Source organism: Canis lupus, chromosome 12, assembly GCF_011100685.1.
Source record: "Canis lupus familiaris isolate Mischka breed German Shepherd chromosome 12, alternate assembly UU_Cfam_GSD_1.0, whole genome shotgun sequence".
NCBI lineage: Eukaryota > Metazoa > Chordata > Mammalia > Carnivora > Canidae > Canis > Canis lupus.
Window position 1 is genome coordinate 19,530,007 of NC_049233.1, and position 13,951 is coordinate 19,543,957.

At 37.7% G+C, this 13,951-nt stretch overlaps 1 protein-coding gene across 1 annotated transcript in view; it reads right to left on the reverse strand.

The window, feature by feature from the left end:
- Positions 1–398: 398 nt before the first annotated feature.
- The window catches only part of PKHD1 (PKHD1 ciliary IPT domain containing fibrocystin/polyductin), a 469,885-nt gene continuing 456,332 nt past the window's right edge, over positions 399–13,951 (reverse strand). Inside the window, 1 exon segment of the mRNA XM_038554300.1 lies at positions 399–3,506. Within this exon segment, the coding sequence (XP_038410228.1) occupies positions 3,052–3,506 (455 nt within the window). The 3' untranslated portion in view covers positions 399–3,051.

Consider the following 13,951-nt stretch of genomic DNA (forward strand, 5'->3'; position numbering starts at 1 on the left):
ATTAAATAAATTTCTGTTTCAAAAGAGACCAGATTGATGGGCAGAGAAATCCCTCTTCTTGAGTTGTTCCAAGCAGAGAACCCTGGTCTTTTTTCATGTATAAAAATAACAAATGTTAGAAGAATATTTGTAAACACACAAATCGCCATATTCTACCACTTAAGTATCATTTAACTTTATAAAAATGGATTATATTTTTTAAAAGATTACATTCAGAAAATGTTATCTGTGTCTTAAATATATCTGCAATGCATCGCAGTGCTATCGTGTAGGCTGAAATAAACTGTTCTACACTCAGTAGAGTAATTCCTTCCGTGTATAGTGCTTTCAAAATTGACACTGAATACATTATAAATTCTGGAAACAAAATATGGAATAAATGCATGAATTTTAAATGATAGAATTAATTAAAATCCTTTACTGTTATTGACACGTAGGATTTTATAGAAGCTTGGTTGAATAATATTTGCATGTGATTTACATTCAATTTCCCCATACTCAGTTTTGCATAGAGTTTGCATACATCTCAATGTATAGTAATTTCATACATTTGGATTTATACTGCTAGATGGAAAAGAGCCATTCACTAAAAAATCCTTGAAAGGTCTGGGTCTCTTGGTTCTCAGTAGCCTCATTGGACAACAATATGGGCAAACCTGCAACAGGACACAACCCTAGTCAGATTGGCTCAGTCTGTCACTCTGAGGGAGACATGAAGTTCTGTCAAAGTGTATAATACCTTCTCTGAGCACACCCCTAAAACTTGACAGATGGTGGAAACTACCCTAGTTCTCTTCATCCTTCCCTCTTGATCTTAACATCCAGAAATATTTATAAATATTTTTGAACTCTTAAGAATTTTAGTTTGTTCAGTATCTTGGGGAAAAGAATCTACCATATGTAGAAAATCAGAAGGGAAGCAAGAAGAGTTGCTTCAAAATAACAGAGGAATAATGTACTTCTCAATTATTTATTTCAATAAAGAGTAAGGCCTGTCGCTGCTGGGAATTATTTTCTTGGCCACCTGTGTTAATGGTTTGAATAAGTTTAGGGTTGGCTGAAAGCGGTGCTTTATCTAATCAGCTCATTGCCAGACATAAATGACCCAAGAGCAACTGTCTTGGCCTCCAGTATTTACCCAGTTCTCCCATTTTCTGAGAAGAAAAAGAAGACTGGCTTAATTATGGGTTAGAGGATTCTAACTAGAATCTGAACTTCCATGACACATGCTAGAACCCTGCAAGTTACTCTGGATATTTCTGGCTTCTGTTCAGGGCCAAGGAGTCCATTTTGGCCCCAGGGATCCCAAGCATTGTTAAGGGAGCATTAACAGATTAATGACGGTTGTTCTTAAACAGAGGGATAGGCTCAAAGTTGCTTTCCGGAAAGATCAGTCATTTGGCACAATGAAGATGATAAGAAGCTAGTAAAGGTTGGAAGAAGGGTAAAGAAGGAGTAGAAATAACAGCTGGGAAATGACTGGAAAGAATAAGATAGAACATGGAGTCCTGATTGACATCTAGATTTCCAAGCAGAGTACAGTGATATTGTGTGGTTGTGTGAGGGCGAGCACGAGGAGAAGCAGGTTTTAAGGCCATGTAACTTCTTAATGGATGTGGGATAATCTAGTGGAAGTTCTTAGTAGGTAGCTAACTCTTTGGTGTAGAGCTCAGGAAAGAAATCTGGGCTGGAATTTGTGGTGGTAAAAGAAGTCACGGGAGTGAAAGGGAGAATGCATAGACAAACCCACAGCAGTAGTGCTAAGACTGCTGTCATTTTATAATTCTCAAAAGTCTTAACTTCTAAAATGCTTTTGTACAAAAGATTACAGATCTCTGATGACTCAATGTATATACTAAAGATTGTAAATACAAATAACTTCATGGACCAGGAAACTACAAAAAAATAGATAAGGGACAGGTTATAGCAGAGATTAATTAAACTAGAGAAAATCTAGTCTGTCTAAACCAATCAAGTTATTTTTTTTCTTTGTTATGCTTTTAAACGTTGTTAGTGCCCAAACAAAACACAAAAAGGACTTAATCTGCAGGAAGCTAGTTTGTACCTCCAGAGTAAATTTCTATAGACCGCATTGCCCATCAATGCCCTTCTTAAACACAGCCTGGATTGAAATTTCTTGGAGAGTATCAGTTTGACACCTGCTGGTTATCTCCCTCAGAATCCAATACCATGTCACAGAGAAAGCTGCCTCCCTCCTTTCAAGGCAGCTTTACGATTTGAGATGTCTATAATACATCTAATGAATGGACAAAAGGATGTTCCTGAAAACTCATAGTAGGGTAAGACATACTTTCCCATTGATGCCTTGCAGATGATGACTTTTTGTCAGTACCCACTATGGGACTAGTTCCAGGGCACCATTATTTAAAATGCTGCAATAGAAGAGTCTGTTTCCTTTCTCTATTCTAATTCCAACATAGGACAGCCTCTGAATCTTTCAGAGATTGAAAAATTCTGGTTTATATTTTGGGAAAAACTGAGAATAAGTTGTTTCTGGAAATTCTCCTCATCTCTGCCATCCTTGCTCTACTCTCTTAGAGTGTAAGGCCTTTTGGATCCAGAGCCAAGGAAACAATCAAGCTGCTGGAAGTGTCTAGTCTGAACACTGAGGAGCATTCTATAAATGTTTGAATTAGGTGAAACTGCCTTTAGCATCCTTACCCAGCTTGTTACCAGTTGACCCTCTGCTCTGGTCTTCATTAGAACTCCCAGCACACAGACTAAAGAGGTTGCATATGATAGAATCTCTTCCCTCCTTCATTGGGCAGCTGTATGCATTATCTTCTCCAAAAATCAGTGCTCTGAAATATGAGTTCACTAATAATATGCTTGGGCATTTGGTTATCTCTGGTCTCCCAAAATAGTTTTCTTCTAGTTGTAAATTTGACCCAGCTATTAATGGAAAGAACTATTTAAAAATGTAACTTTGGTCCATGGACAATTTCCTTCCCCAAACTTACTGTTTTTATAGCTTTGTCCTTAATTGAAGTCTCAGCAAAGCCCATGGGAACATCAATTTTCATGCGCGAGTCACAGCTGTTCCTGAATAGTTTCTGGGTGTACTAAATGAGGACAGGATGCCTGGGTGGCACCACCAGAGGCTTTCTTCTCTTGGGAGAGCCCCACACTTCCTCCTTCCTGACCCAACTGGCTCTGCCCCTGTAACTGCTGCCTCTCTCGTCTGAGGTCTGGGCAGAGCAGCAACCTCTGATCTTGGCCTGCCAGCTGATAACTAACCAATTGCTCTTGGGCCTCCTTCCAGTTTCCAGCCTCTTGCAGGTATATCTGCTGATCAGGAGAGCCCGGAACACAGGTGTGCCCCTGGGATGTGATGCTGATAATCCTGGGAGCAGGTACAACATCCTCTTCTCGGCTGCTACCCTCCTCTCGGACTGCGCGACGGCTGACCTTTCTTCTGGACACTCCATTCAGTGATTGGTGGGGGAGCTGGTTCACCTTGTCCATGATGACCTTAATCTTCATATCTGTGAGAGAAAAGAAGTAGGGGAAGAAATGAATTTAGTTCTCAAATCAGTCAAGGTTAAGAACCCTCACTTTACATACTTAGCATTCCCAAAATGATACTGTCAATTAAAGATTGAATTGTATTAGCTTATTGATTTCCAAATATCTTTAGAAATATATTTTTCCCATAAAACCCCCACTGTATCCCATACCTAATTTATAATTAATATCAGTTATCTAATAAAAAATCGATAGGGGTGTCTGAGTGGCTCAGTGGGTTGAGTGTCCAGCTCTTGACCTCAGTTTGGGCCTTGATCTCAGGGCTGTGAGTTCAAGCCCTGCATTGGGCTCCACTAAATAAATAAATAAATAAATAAATAAATACATACATACATACATACATACATAAATACATACAAGTAATAAAATGAATATTTGATAATATCACTTCCCCAAAAAACACTTTTTATGATGTGGATAGGTCAACAACGATTTCTCCTTGTAAGCACAGTGGCTTACATGCAAAAACCAGACCATGCTCAGGCCTTACAGAACAGGATAACTCACATTTTTATTAAGACGTTTGAGCTCCAAAAGCCAGTCTTACTTAACACTGTGGTTTTTGTGGCAAATTCACAATTTGAGTATCTTTGATTTTGTAAAACATGAATATAAACATATGTAGAGATAACCTAAATCTATCAATAAACATGTATCCATATGAGTGTGTACATATATTGTTGTATAACAGGGGAAAGAGAGAAGGAGTACTAGACTGGAGTCACAAAACCAGGGTGAAATTCCCCCTTCCCTACTAGCTGGCTCTGTGACTTTCTTTCTGTCTCTTAGCCTCTCTGGACCTCAGTTGTATAATTTCATATTACTCTCAGGTGCTACTACACAGTTTACTAAAATGTGTTTAATTTTAGCAGTTCTGTTTTAATTACAGTTTTCTTCCCTTGACATTTCATTTGTATTTTACTTTCCTATTCAGCAGAATGAATATTCAACTCAGAAGAGTACAACATTGGTACTGGCTAGGGTAAACAGATGATCTGGGTACTTTTGCCCTAATCCATCCCAATTCTTTATAGGATGTATTATAAAAGCCATAACACTTCTAAGCCTTTAAAATGTGATCATGCCATATGTGAATGAGCTAACTAACCTATCATATTACATGGGTAATAAATAAAGATGAATTAGAGCTATATAAAGTTCTACTGAAACAGTTAAGTAAAACCTACTAAACCAGATGTTTATGGTATTAAATATGTGAGAGATGGTCCCCAGAAGCAACAGAGTAAAGCAGCTAAGAGTACATACAGGCTTGGAATCAAGCAATATAGTTAGATTTCCTGCTTGGTCCCTTACTTGCTGAACACATGTGTGGATTGTACTAACTTTCTATGTACTTTAGTTTCCTCATCTGTAAAACAGTTATATTGATAGTATCCTCCCCATAAGACTATTTGAAGGTTCAGTAAGATGAATCATGCTGAGCACCACCCAGAATCTACAATATGGTAGACTGGATAAATAATCTTCACCAGAATTCAAATCACTAATGTTCGGAGTACTAATCCCTGCCAAGCACTGTTCTTAATACTTTATATCCATTCACTCATTTAATCCTCATATCTACCCCATATGGCTAGTCCTATCATTGTCCTCATTTTACAGATGGAGAAACAAAGGTAGAGAGCGTGGAGTTACTTGCCCTAATTCACAAAGCCTCCAAGTGTAGATATGAGTTTGAACTTAGCTAGCCTGGTCTTGACCATCTTTTTTTAAAAAAAAAAAAAACCTATTTTTAAATTTTATTTATTTATTCATGACAGAGAGAGAGAGAAGCAGAGGGAGAAGTGGGCTCCATGCAGGGAGCCCAACGTGGGACTCAATCCCGGGTCTCCAGGATCACACCCTGGGCTAACGGCGGTGCCAAACCGTTGGGCCACCGGGGCTGCCCATGGTCTTGACCACCTAACATAACTATTTAATAGGACTCTATATGCATCGTTTTTGATGCTGTCTACAATTTGCCTTAATAAAAAATATACCCTAAATTAATAGCCATGTAGATATCTTTATTTTGCACAGATAGAAACTTTATACAAATTCACATTAAAATAAAACAAGCAAGCAATATCAACAAGAGAGACTCTAGATGTCTCATTTGGGAGTATCTTTTTTTTTTCCAAGTTTGCTTAAATTTCGTATATATATTCCATTCTCACCAATTTTCTTAAATGTCAGCTCTTCGATTTGCATTTATTTGTCAAATATCTTGGTTGCTAAAGCTTTGAGACATTTTCATTCTGAAGTTTCAAAAGTGCCTCAGATTTGACATCTCAAAAGAATGAACTTATCAAATTTTTCCCAAATTCTATTCTTTTCTCTCTTTACCCATTTTATTTATGCAATTCTTTTTCAGAGGCTCAAACTAGATTCCAAGAGGAATCATTCTGAGCCTCCAGAAATTCTTCATTGGAGAGCTCATCTATTTTCTCACTGGTTTGTTAGTTCATTCATTCATTCATTCATTCATTCATTATTTTCTGAGCACCTACTATGTGGTAGACCTAGAAATATAGCAATGAACAAGAGGCAGTCTAATATCATGGAGTTTATGCTCTAGTAGTGTAGACAGACATAAATCAGAAAATGCATGGAGCCTGTTCTAGGTCCTATAATAACAAAGGTTCTAGAAACATGGACCACTGCTTTCCAGGGGCTCCAGGAAACAGATCTCTATGCTGATTAAGGTGACAGTCTTATAGTGTGGGTAGCAAGTGTGTAAGTAAAATACTAGGGAAGACAAAAGAGGAATTACTTAACCCTGTCTGAAAGGTTAGGAAGACTTCACAAATTTTGAGGCATAATATGGTGGAGACACTCTAATATACAGTATGGCACATGCAAAAGCAAGGTATCAAGAACAAAAACAATGTGTTGGAGACTCTGAAAATAGCTCCAGACATTGAGAACTGAGGTTGTGTATATAGATGTGGATATGGATGTGGATGTGGGGCCAGGGGTAGTAAAAGAAAAAGGTAATCATACTTGATAGAGGCCATAATATAAATAGAGTCCTGAAAATTCTACTAAGGAGTCTGGAATTTATTTCATAGAAGATGGGGAGGTGGTTTTGGAGTAGGGAGGTGACATATTATTCCCATCTTGGGAAGAATTGCTTTTCTATAATGAAGTCAGTGAACTCTGAGGGACTGGTGGAGGTCAGTTGAAAGACTACTGCAATACTCTGAGCAAAATATAATAAAGAACAGTAGGCCAGAGTCAAACATGCTGAAGAGCAGAATAGACAGATTCTGAGTATGCATTACAACAGTGGTTTGGAAGAGAAGAAGACTGGTATTTATTAAACATCTACGTATGGGCCAAGGACTTAAAAACTATCCCCATTTATATATGAGAGATTAGAAGAAAGAAGAAATCTTGTAATCTAGAGAAAGTAAAACATAGTGTATTTCTATTGCATCAGAAAAAAACACAAAACATTCTTTGGTGCCCAGGAAAATAAGCCGATTGAAAATAAAAATATTCCTCTCGAGCTCTATTACTGGTGGCTGTCCAACTTTCTGATGGCTATGGATGCTAATGAATTTTTCTTGAATGAATACTATAAATATAAGGACATTAATACATTTTACATTTTCCCCCAAGAAATTTTAGCCTTCCTGAAAACATGGGCTTGCTCTCACTCTGCTTTTATCTTCTGTAGAAATTATCTCACTGTTAGCACTGACATTAGTTTCCTTTTTTGTTAAAAGGAATGTTTAAGAAAGTGGGAAACTTTCTCATATGATATATCTGGAAAGGTATTTCATATACCAAAGGCCCTAATTTTTCACATTCTGGCCAGTGCTAACTGTGTGTGTTTGTGTACGTGTGTGTACACTTGCACATGACCTCAGGGCAGGTGGAAAGAGCACAAGTTCTGGAATGGGATAAACTATTGAACCCATGTCTTGGTTGACTAGAAAAACTGACCCTTTTGGGTGCCTGAGTGGTTCAGTTGGTTAAGCGTCTGCCTTTGGTTACAGGTCATGATTTCAGGGTGGGGAATCGAGTCCCCATCGGGCTCCCTACTTCGCAGGAAGCCAGCTTCTCCCTCTGCCTCTGCCTGCTGCTCCTCCTGCTTGTGCTCTCTCTGACAAATAAATAAAACCCTAAAAAAGTCAAACAGTTAAAAAAAAGAAAAAGAAAACTGACCCTTTTAATTGCAGTTTTCTTATTAGTGATATGGGATAATTTGGTCTGCTATCTTCTAAAATTGTCATGAAAGCAGTTGAGTTCCAATGTTTTGGCACCTTGTAAACAATGAAGGACCCTACAAAGCTCAGCTGTTGTGTTACGGTTGTGTTGTTATTGTGGTGATGATGACAACTTGAGGAAGAAACAGAGGAACCATTCATATGAGCATTTCATTGAAATTTAATGTACACACTGGCTTACTCATTACAAACATTGCTCTAAAAAAAGTATAATCCTTTCTAACTTCAACATCTTAATGTCCCTATAGCTGAGTGTTCAAGTCCAATTCTTTTTCAAGTACTTTAAAGACACATAGTGCTGGGTCTCTGGCTGCATCCTCTTCTGAGCCCAGAAGTCTGAATTCTTCTCCCTAATTACCTCATCTTCCACTTGTAAGAATTATCTTAAAACACCCTAGGCCTGAAATATTTTTTCCATCCTATCTTTCCACACTCTGTCTTTTATTCATCTCCCAAATGCCTCAATTCCTTCAGAAAGGACTTCCTAACTCATGTGTTTCTTATTGTCACAACACGTTGTATATAGAGGGATGTATCAATATGTTTTTATACACATTAAGCTATTATGGTTTGATCTAAAAAATAGTGGGGATCCCTGGGTGGCTCAGTGGTTTGGCGCCTGCCTTTGGCCCAGGGCGTGATCCTGGAGTCCCGGGATCGAGTCCTGTGTCAGGCTCCTGGCATGGAGCCTGCTTCTCCTTCTGCCTGTGTCTCTGGCTCTCTCTCTCTCTCTCTCTCTCTCTCTCTGTGTCTGCCATGAATAAATAAATAAATAAGTCTTTAAAAATTTGTTTTATTAAATTATAATTTTTTTTACCAAATTAAAAGGAATTCAAAATTGTTCCATTAATGATACCCTTATTCATTTGCGTTCCAGGGTGTGTCTTTTGAAGAGGAACAGGCTAATAGTTGAAAATAACACTGAAATAGCAATTAGAGCAATTATCACATGTTGGGCACTAATTATACATATGTATAATTTAATACTTACTACAAACCCCTGATGTAAGTGTTATTATTATCTCCCTTTTAGAATGGAAGCCATTGAAGTACAGAGAAATTAGGTAACTTCCCAAGGCCACATACAAAGTAGTGACAGATCTTACTTACTTTACAGAATTCAAGATTTTTGGCTTCAGAGTCTATACTTTAAGCACCACATAATACTGTACAAAGTTGAGGACAGCAGCAGAGAGTTAAGGAAGAATGTTGGGTTGGATACATGCATGTATGCAAATGTCATCTTTCATGTGCTTTATGGTGAAAACAAAGGATGAGAACTATCCTAAGTTTCTGGGCAAGGGGCAATACTGTCATGAACATTTCCCATCCCTGCTTTCCTTATATCTCACTTTCAAATACCTTAATCACTTTTTTATGTGTAACGTAAATGCTAATTTGTTAACCTGTGTCATATCTGCTCTCTGTTTCCCAAGAGCTGTTTTGATGAGCATTAGCAGACAGTGATCTTGTCTGTATCATACTCTAAGAGACAGTATTGGGGCAAAGGATATCAATTTCCTGCCTCAATTTAATCTGATGACGAAGGGGAAGTGAGGTGAGGAAAGGAGGACTAATGACATAATATAAATATATGTGATATACTTTTGACGTGGAGCAGTCAAATGAGAGACAACAATCATGCTGTTTACATTGTTTCTGTAATACACCAATTAATACGCTGCCACACCCATGTTATACCTATCTCCTCTGTGCTTTTCCAGAGTCCTTTTCCCTGGCATGTATCTGCTTTGGGATATGACCTAACTATGGGATGACTGTTCTGCTTAGAGATATGAGAATTTTCCTATTATCCTAGTTTCCCTATGGGATCTTCAGATCCTTCCAGAACTGTTCTTGAACAGCTCAGACTATATCAATTTATGCCTCAATACTTGATGACTAAAGTTTCTCATTTTACTTGGGCAACTGCTTTTATCACCTTTCCTTGTATGACAGCCTCTTCTTCCTCTTGGGATGTTCTGGGAAGGACCATTTTATGCCATCAACCTTGTCTCCCTACTACTCCCAGTCCTATGCCAACTACTGAGCTTGGTGTCATCTCCATAATTACTGCTCCTCCCAGAAGAAAAGATATAGTTTATTGAGATCAGCAAATAACCAAAGAAAAAGAAGAATAAATTGTCAGATAGAAGTAAACTTAAAAAGGGGGTGGGAGAAGACTTCGAATTTTTATCCCTTGGTAAAACCAACACCACTTCATAGAAGAGGAATCAAACAATGCAAGTCACCTATTTTCAACCCCTTGAAGATATCGTTGTCTTGTTTTTGAGAGACCGTCATTGGAGATCTGTTCTCCCTTGTTCTTCAAGTCTGCATCTATTCATAAAAGACTAACACAAGAGTCTCTTTCCTTTCTGGGCCCCAGAACATTTAAAAATCTCCCATGAATTATTTACATGGAAGCTCCAATCAGCAACATACCTGACAGACTCCCCAGTCGAAATGAAAGTGTACTGTGTAAAGGTGCCCAGGGAGGCTGGCCACCTCCCACTGTGAGGTTATAGACAGAACTAAGTCGGCACACATTATATGTCAGCACTGACATCAGAAGGAATCAGATCCTTTGATCTCGGACCTCCACAGGAAGCTTAGATCTCAGACAAATTAGATAAAAAATGAATTTATAGCAGATACGTGTCCTAAGGCATTCAGCTGAATGGGTTTTAGGGAAGGAAGAATAGTGAATATCAAAACATATGAATTGGCATGACTCTATTCTACTTCCACCTTGTTGGACAGTCCCCATTAAAATGGAAAGATAAGATTTCAAATGCCAGTTACAGTCCCACTAGTGGGTTTGATCAAGTTTTAGGAAGAATGAGATAAAATATGGGGCTATATATCCCTTTTCTATTAAAAAGAAGATTCAGTATTTTTGGATCCAGTTCACCATAGGTAGCTATAACTTTTCCAGCTATCCTTAACCTCCTTTGTCTTCCAAAACTTTCTTGGGCAACAAGTATATAGTGTGCCTGTGATTGTTTTAAATTTGTGTGGGTACTACTCACTAGCTTCTTTTGCAAGGAGAACATCAACAATGAATCTCTCCTCACCCTCCCATCACCTTCACTGCCCATATTTTCCCATGACCTGCATTCTGTGTTGGATGACCTGGATTCAGCATAGAAGGTCAAATATACTCATTTGGACCTTGGAGCCTAAATAGGGTCTAAGGCAGACAGATGGACAGTTGATCAACCAACAGAAAGAATGCACTCCTCCTTGGTTCCTCATTTGTTAATAAAAGCAACCGTTCTGCCTACATATTGAAGAAGACAAATGCAATAATTAAGATGAATGAATCTAGATTATTTTTTCCTCTAAGTGAAAAATTATATATTTTTAATAAGAAATGCACTGCAAATCAGAAGGTATGGGAATATTAAAAGATAAAGAAAAATGCATTTAATCCTATATCATATCATGAATGATTTCCATTTTATTTTTTTATAATATTCCAGCAATGAATATGTTTTAGTAAACTTGATTTAACTCATTAATCCATATGGGATCTACGTTGGTGTATTTTTATTTTTGAGAAAGAGGGAGAGACAGAGAGAGAAAGTGTGAGCTCAAGCGGGGGTGGGGGAAGGAGCAGAGGGAGAGAATCTTTTTTTTTTTTTCATTTTTTTTCATTTATTTATGATAGTCACACAGAGAGAGAGAGAGAGGCAGAGACATAGGCAGAGGGAGAAGCAGGCTCCATGCACCGGGAGCCTGACGTGGGATTCGATCCTGGGTCTCCAGGATCGCGCCCTGGGCCAAAGGCAGGCGCTAAACCGCTGCGTCACCCAGGGATCCCCAGAGGAGAGAATCTTAAGCAAATTCCCCACTGAGCATGGATCCTGACCTGGGGATCCATCTCACAACCTGAGATCATGACCTGAACCAAAATCAAGAGTCAGATGCTTCACCAACTAAGCCACCCAGGCATCTCACTTTGCTGTAGTTTTTGAAATGTGAATCTAGAACTGAGAAATGTTCTAAATAGTCAAATTTACTAACCCCATTTATAGACTAACACTTGTTTTCCTTTGTTTTTATTATTCCCTTTATCATTTGTTACATTTATATATCTAATAACTATATCTAATCGAAGTTATTTACACTAATATCTCCACATATTCTTGTGTCGGTATCACACTGCCTTAAAAATAGTAACCTAAATATTATTCCTTTGAGCTACCCATCCTTCCTCCATAAAGTCAATTTCTTATTTAAAAAATTGGCTTTGTATCATTGATCTGTATTTTCTGAAGAACTTTAGAATCATCTTATGCTGTTCTATTCAGTGTAAAATGATTGCAGCTGCATTAAACCAAAGTTAATTTAGGAATTACTGATGTCTTTGCAATATTAGTCAATCTAATTAGAAGCATGTTGCAATTCCTTATGAAATCAAGTCTCCCCATTAAACAATTCAATAGAATATAGTTTATTTTTTATATAAGTCCAATACATCTCTTGTTAAGGTTGTTTTCCAAGACAGGATATTCTTTAGTCACTATTATGCATTTCAGTATGTTTCCTAACTGCATACCATTGATTTTTACATTATTTTTGCATAATATATAATATTTGAGTAAGCTACTCAAGTTACTTATAAATTATAGCAGTTAATGGTTGAATCTTTAAAGTTACTGTTAAACAATTATATCATCTGAAAACCATCACCTATTTTCTCTAATACTGCCTTAGTTTTGTTTTTATATCTGTATTTCCTAGCATTCTAAAATATATATTTTAAAGTTGCGATAATGAGTTATTTGCTTTTGTCTTCATGAGACTAGTACTTCTAATATTCCATCATTAAACATGATATTGGATCTTGATTGCAAGAGCATTGGAACTCTCCATCTTATTTAGCAGGAAGCCTCTTATTCCTAGTATTTTAAAAACTATTCCTATTTTTACAAGTTTTCTTAAGGAATTAAGTGCTAGGTTTTATTCACATTTTTAAATTAGGAGATATTCATATATTTTAAATTATATGATGCAGGCATGCTATTTATTAATAATTTCCAAATATAGTTTTACTTTCCTGGGAACTTGGGACAATTTGTAGTCCTGAGATGTTTTGTTTTCCCTGCTTCTGGACATCTTGAGGCAACCTCCCCTCTCCCTGTCATTCTTATAGATTTGTACTTATGAAGGTAAACTGATAGTTCTTTTTATTTCATATTCATAAAATACATCATACATAGTCAATAGAACTCTAAAGTTGGAGACATAAATCCCTAAAGTTGATGGTTATTCTCACACATACATAATATCTTGCCATTTTTACATGTCAATTTACAATTCCCAACATTGGGTACATGGAATAAAGAAGGAGGAGGAGGAGGAGGAGGAGGGGGAGGAGGAGGAGCCAGTGACCAAAGATCAGTGTTTGCTCAGGAGAAGGAAGCACTAAGTTCTGTAGCAGCAGCTGTCCCACAAAGAGGAAGGCAGTAGCAAGGAAACTAAAGTGGTCCTAGCAAGCATTTTGCCTGGAAGTAAGAAGTCACATTTTGCCAGTTGTTAGGACCCCAAAGATGTAATTCATTATCCTGTGGTTAATTTTGTGAACCCAAATAAGCTTTCCACATTTCCTTTAGAAGAGATAGAGGGCTTTTCCTATAGCAGTTGAAAAAACTGCTGGAATCTAGGATTCTCTAGAGAGGGGGAAGGACAGGAAGGGGTTTCACTTCATCTCTAACTTCATGTTTCACTCAGCAACCATTATTATAAGCCGTCTAATATCCTAACGCTCTATGGTAATAGTGCTGCTGGAATTAGAAAAGATATAGAACTTTTACAAAAGGATCTAGACCACACAAACATCACAATTATATTATATTTAAAGGGTGTTAAGTGAACAAGAGGCAAATGTTATAAAAGATAAGAGAAGGGTATCGATCATTCCTTCTAGCTATAACAAAACAAAACAAAACAAAACTCAAAACACATACATACACACAAACACACAAACCAATTGAAAAGGAGAAGATTGGGATCCCTGGGTGGCTCAGCGGTTTAGTGCCTGCCTTCAGCCTGGGGCATGATCCTGGACTCCCAGGATGGAGTACCGCATCGGGCTCCTTGCATGGAGCCTGCTTCTCCCTCTGCCTATGTCTCTGCCTCTCTCTCTCTCTCTCTGTGTCTCT